Source organism: Myxine glutinosa, chromosome 12 (genome assembly GCF_964187855.1).
Source record: "Myxine glutinosa chromosome 12, kmMyxGlut1.1, whole genome shotgun sequence".
NCBI classification, from domain to species: domain Eukaryota; kingdom Metazoa; phylum Chordata; class Myxini; order Myxiniformes; family Myxinidae; genus Myxine; species Myxine glutinosa.
Genome location: NC_136272.1, coordinates 94,509,489 through 94,515,488, shown reverse-complemented (window position 1 = coordinate 94,515,488; position 6,000 = coordinate 94,509,489). Strand labels below are relative to the sequence as shown.

General features: G+C 46.5%; 1 protein-coding gene across 1 annotated transcript in view; it reads left to right on the top strand.

Moving 5' to 3' along the window:
• Nucleotides 1-6,000, top strand: part of LOC137437636 (transforming growth factor-beta-induced protein ig-h3) — a 140,903-nt gene that overhangs the window by 71,554 nt on the left and 63,349 nt on the right. Inside the window, exon 7 of the mRNA XM_068132112.2 lies at nucleotides 1,391-1,532. Within this exon, the coding sequence (XP_067988213.1) occupies nucleotides 1,391-1,532 (142 nt within the window). The remainder of the gene's footprint in view (nucleotides 1-1,390; nucleotides 1,533-6,000) is intronic.

Sequence of the window (6,000 nt, the reverse complement as noted above, 5' to 3'; positions counted from 1 at the left end):
GGTTCAAGCAGGCTATCGTGCCAGGCATCCCCTGAGAAAGCCACGCCTGACCAGACAACACCGCCAGCGCCGATTGCAGTGGGCCAGAGAGCACCGTCAATGGCAGCCAGGACACTGGAATCACGTGATCTTCAGTGACGAGTCTAGATTTCTGGTCTATCGTCAAGATGGCCGCGTCCGAGTGCGCAGACAAGTGCATGAAGCCGACAACAGAAATTGCATAGTGCCAAGAGTCCAAGCTGGAGGTGGTGGGGTGACTGTTTGGGCTGCTTTTCATGCAGGGGGCAAAACTGACCTGGTTGTTCTGAACGGAAACCTGAACCAGTTCAAGTACAGGGCTATTCTTGAAGAAACAATGTTTCCATTTGCTCGTGCAGCCTTTCGAGGAAACTTTGTCTTCCAAGATGACAATGCACGGCCTCTTCGTGCTCGCATGATCCAACACTTTCTTGCTGACCGTGGTGTAGAGCATATGGAGTGGCCTGCCATGTCCCCGATATGAATCCGATAGAGAACTTGTGGGCAGAATTAACGCGTCAAATCGACCACTTGGACCAGCAGCCGACCTCTGTGCGTGAATTGCAGCAGGCTGTTGTCACTGCATGGCAAGCGATTCCTGTCCAAACCTTGGCAAATCTCGTGAACAGCATGCCTCAACGTGTACGTGCTCTCCTGAATGCTCGTGGGGGTTACACGAAGTACTGAACTGTAATTTTACTGTCCGTAATCCCAGTCGTAATTTAACTTTTGTTTTTGTTAAAAAGAATTTTGGCTAATGTGCAAAATAAAGAGATACTTCTGGAAAACGTACAGAAGTTTAACACAGTACTGTCCATGAATTGAGTTCGATATCAGTTTACATCACTTTCAAGGATCAATTTATTTGTTTCGAAATGTCAAATGTGGTTTTTGTTTCTTTTAAATGTCACATTAACAAAATCTGGAATAATTTCAACATAATTCCAATGAACTTTTGGTTCTAAGACATCTTGAAAAGTAAGTTCACCCCCACAAAAAAAATATTCCATATTAAATGCCAAGTCTGTATATACACATGCACAAACACACACGCACACATATATATATATATACACACACACACACACACACACACACACACACACACACCAAAAAATTACCCCACCTTCCCGACAGTGTAATCTCACCTCACCTTCCTCTGCTAATATATTTCATGATCTCGTCGATCATTAAAACAGCATCCTCAACAAGTATAAAAACCACCGTTTAGAGGCCATTTTTCCCCGCAAAGCGTTGTTGTCAAACAACTGGTACTCAACCTCAACAAGTATCATGTAAAATAATTAGCACAACTCTTTTCATCTCACATGTTCATATGTCGATATAAATTACACATTTGTCTGTCCTGCAGAGCCTCGTTGAAAAAGCAGGTCTGACAGATATTCTCAACAAAAGACAAGGTTACACGCTCATGGCTCCGACCAATTCTGCATTTGACAAGATGGACAAAGCTGTCTTGGATAGAATATCGGAAGATCCAGTGTCATTAACAGGTAAAGTCATTTTAGCTTAGAAAATTGTGAAATAACTATTTGAATGAATCCTTCAATGATTGAAGAAGAAGGAATACGTTTTGAATCGACCATAATAACAAAAAACATGGACAAACACCACCCTCAGTGGCATAATAGTTAGAGCATCCAGGCCGAGTATCGGAGGATGGAGGTTCGAACCGTGTTCGAGTCATACCAAATATTCTAAAAATGTTACAATCATGCTGCTTCCTTGCTTGATGCTCAGCATTTAAAAAGGAATAGAACATGGACCACAGGTTAGTAAAAATATCGCAGGCTTTGATCGGTGTTACATGTTATCAGTAGAAGTATGTGCAATTATGTTTGTTAAAATTCAAGTGACATATGAGTATAATTCGTCAAATAAGCTTCTTCTTCTCCTCATCTTCTCTTTATAAGGAGTGAGGTCCAATGGCACCAAGATTCTGTCCTAGCTTGACCATGATACTCCTTCACTTCCTTCTGTCCACATCCAACTCTGTCCACTCTCCAACCACTCCCACCTTACAGATGACTCCTCACACAATCCTCCCATCTTAATCTCGCTCCAACTCTTTTTTCCTACCTTGCTCCGTCAACCTGTCATTCTCTCTTCCCCCATCCGCACCAAATGTCCAGCCCATCTTAGCCGGAATTTCACCAATCTCCCCGTCAAGCTCATCTGCACACCAATCTCCTTCCTCAGTTCATCCATTCTCCTTCAATCCACCCTCTTCACTCCCGCAATCCTCCTGATCCAGTTGTTCTCGCAAACCTGCAGCCAGTGTTGTTGTCTCTCTGTCAGTGTCACCGTTTCCATGCCATTAAGGTAGGCCGGTGTTACACACAACATCAGAATCTTCCCCTTCAATCTCCTTGATGTCTTTCTGCTTGCCATTACTCCCTCCACCCTCATCCACGCATTCTCACCCACCTGGATCTTCCTCCGCACATCTGCCATCAGACTTACAATCCCCGATCACTGTTCCACCCAGATACTCAAACCTATTTCCCGGTTTGATCGTCTTCCACTCTCACCTGATATTCATTTATTTTCTCTGCTGCCCGAACCACATCATATCAAGTCTCCATGCTCATTTTTAGCCCACGTTTCTCAAATGCCTCCTTCCATTCCCACAGTACTTCCTGCATCTCTCACCCACTCTCCACCACAACACCCAGATCGTCCGCATACAACATCCTTCCCAGAATACCCCTCATGTTTGCCTTCCTGTTCAATAGCTCCATCACCATGATAAACACAAGAGGGCTGAAAGTGCTTCCCTGCCTCAAACCGATGTTCACACTGAACTCCTCAGACATCCCAGGACCAACCAAAACTCTTCCCTTCGTTCCCTCGTAAATGTGTTCCACCAACCTAACGTCTGCTTCCATCTCAGTGTCACCATCCATCTCTCTCGGGACAGTGCCGTAGGCATTCTCCAAGTCTACAAATCCCAATGCCATTTCCCCTTGCACCTCCAACCTCTTCTCCACCAGCTGTCTTAATGTGAACATCACATCTGTTGTGCCCCCATTCTTTCTAAACCCCTGCTGCTCTTTTCCGATCTCCATCTGCACACTGTTCCCTATCCTCTTGTCCAGAATCCTCTCCAGCACCTTCCTGACGGGACTTAGGAGTGCAATTCCCCTGTACTTCCCTGGATCTTGAACATCGCCCTTCCCCTTCCATATCTGCACAATTAACCCTGTCCTCCAATCCTCCGGAATTGACCTATCTCTCATACATACATTCAACAACCTCTTCGTCCAATTCACTCCGACTTCACCCACTGCAATTATCATCTCTGCAGTCTGTACACACCTCATCAATGCCTGGCAGTCTTCCCTTCTTGCCATCCGCACTTCCTCTTCCGTGATCTCCACCAACTCCACTTTCCCCTCCACATAACTCGGTAGCTCCAGCTCGCCGTTGCTTCCTTCACAGTTCAATAGATCTTTGAAATATCCTTCCCACGCCTTCAATACTGTGCCCCTCACTGTCACTAGCCTCCTGACACCATCCTTTATCACCACCCCCCCCCCCCCCCCCCCCGCCTCACCTCTTTCATGTCCTTGCTATCCTCATCCCTGTCACAAGCCAATTTATAGATGATCTTCCTCCCACCTGTTGTACACCTCATCTTCCATATCATTCCTCGCCTTATCCACAGCTCTCCTTGCTGCTTTTTTATTTTGCCCATACAGGTGCAGCACGTACCATTTTCAGAATCTTTGGCATCACTCAGGCGAGGTTCGAACCACCGACCTCACAGGCTCAGTAGGTTAGACCGTTATGCGACCGAGGCTGGTAAAGTCTGGTTTTGCACAAAAATTAAATGTGGTAAAGTCTCGTTATAATCACCAGAAAAGTGTCTTGGATTATTTGTTGCATGGAAAATTTATTCGACCACCCAGCACTTCCAAGAGTCCCACTTCTTCCATATATCAGGGAGCCCCTTAGCATTCCAGTAACATACCAAAAAAGTTCCACGATGGCATCTCCCAAAAAAGGTAAAATAGGAAGATTGTACATTCCACCTTACACAGTTTATCTCACAGTTTGCATTTCACTGCTCATTTTGCTGAAATTCGATCTAGTCATGACTAGGCAGTCGGAGTGTAAAAGGCTTGGGCCAATCTTATCGGCACATAAGAAAGATCCTCAGGACAAATGAGGGATCTTTGAGGAGGCCTATACAGTATTTGATTTTTTTTTTTTTTTTTTTTTGTATACAAGATCGAGGCTCGTGAAAGAGCGAACATTAATCACACAGAAAGACAAACCGACACATAAAACATATAACATAGGGAGCGGTAGACAACATGGGGAGAGAGGGGGAAGGACACAAACACAACATTTGAGAGCAGGGACCGAGAGACATGGAGACATCGAGAGATCTGAGAGAGGGCGAGGGCTTTGGGGGGGGGGGCGTGGGAAGGGGGCGGTGGGAGAGGTATAAAACATATGGACACTGCCAGGACTTCCAGGAAAGAAGTTGGAATTTCAAACAAGGTGGATCTGGGGTGAATTAGCGGGGGTAGAAAAGATCAAGGTTTTGGATGGGGGAAGATAAGAGATGGTGGTGAACAGCTGTTTTAAAGACCTGGAGGGAGGAGTGGGATTGAAGGGAATGAGGGAGTTTGTTCCAGAGGCGGGAGAAAAGAGGAATGAAAGAGTGAAGGTGAGCAGAGAGCCGAGATTTCGGCAGTTTAACCATCAGAGGGTTGCTGGCAGATCTTGTGCGACCTGTAGGAATATTTGGGGGACAGAGCACACAGAGAGCTGGGGGTGCAAGGCCGAAGAGGAGTCGGTAGAAGACAGAAAGACCACCTACCTGCCTGCGGTGAGTGAGTGAAAGGCCCTCAGAGATAGCTTCATCGCGGGAGATTTCAATAATTCTGAAAGCTTTGGTTTCAACAGCGTGAAGCCGAGCTAGGTGTGAGGCAGGAGCACCGGCCCATAGGGGAGAACAGTATTCCATTGAGCTGCGGATGAAAGCCTTGTATGTGGTGAGGAGCTCAGGTGTGCCGAGGAAGGACTTCGCACGACGGAGGATGCCCAGTCGGCGACTGGCTTTGGAGGCCAGCTTGGAAATGTGGTTTTCCCAAGAAAGATCATGGCACATAGTGAGACCCAAAATCTTGAGCGACAGAACTTCTTGGAGAGGATTGTTGAGAAAGTAGATGGGAGGGTTGGCCAGTCGATCTTTTCGAAGAGACATAGTAAGCGTGTGAGATTTGTCAGGATTGAAAGACATGTTCCACTTGTTTGACCAGTCTATGATTTTGTCCAGGTCTTCAGAGAGTGAGGAGGCAGCAGACTGCCGATCTGAGGGAAGAGGAATGGAGCGGCAGAGAGTGGAGTCATCAGCAAAGAGATAGAGAGGATTTTCGAGAGAGTCAGAGAGATCATTGATGAAGACCAGAAAAAGCACGGGGCCCAGAACACTGCCTTGGGGAACTCCAGCCTGAACAGGAAGAGGAGATGAGAGAAACCCATTCAGGGCCACACATTGATGACGACTAGAGAGGAAGTCCGCCAGCCATGCGTGGAGATTTCCATGGATACCAAAGGAGGAGAGTTTGGTGAGCAGAGCGGGGTGCCAGACCGTGTCGAAGGTACGTGATATGTCGAGGGAGACAGCTCTAATTTCCTGTTTGGCATTGAGGACCTCCATCCATTGTTGAGACAGCAGAAGCAGCATGTCCAGAGTAGAGTGACCTGGTCTGAAACCAAATTGATGATCAGAGATCAAGCCATTGGAGAAGAGGAAAGATTTCATATCCGAAGCAATGATGGATTCCATGACTTTGCTGATAATTGGGAGAAGGCTGATTGGTCTGTAGTTGCTAGGATCTGTTTTTGCACCTTTTTTGTGCAAAGCGGTGATGTTGGCTGATTTCCAAGCAGATGGCAGTTGACCTTGAGCAAAAGAGAGGGTGAAGAGAACAGAGAGAGGGTGAG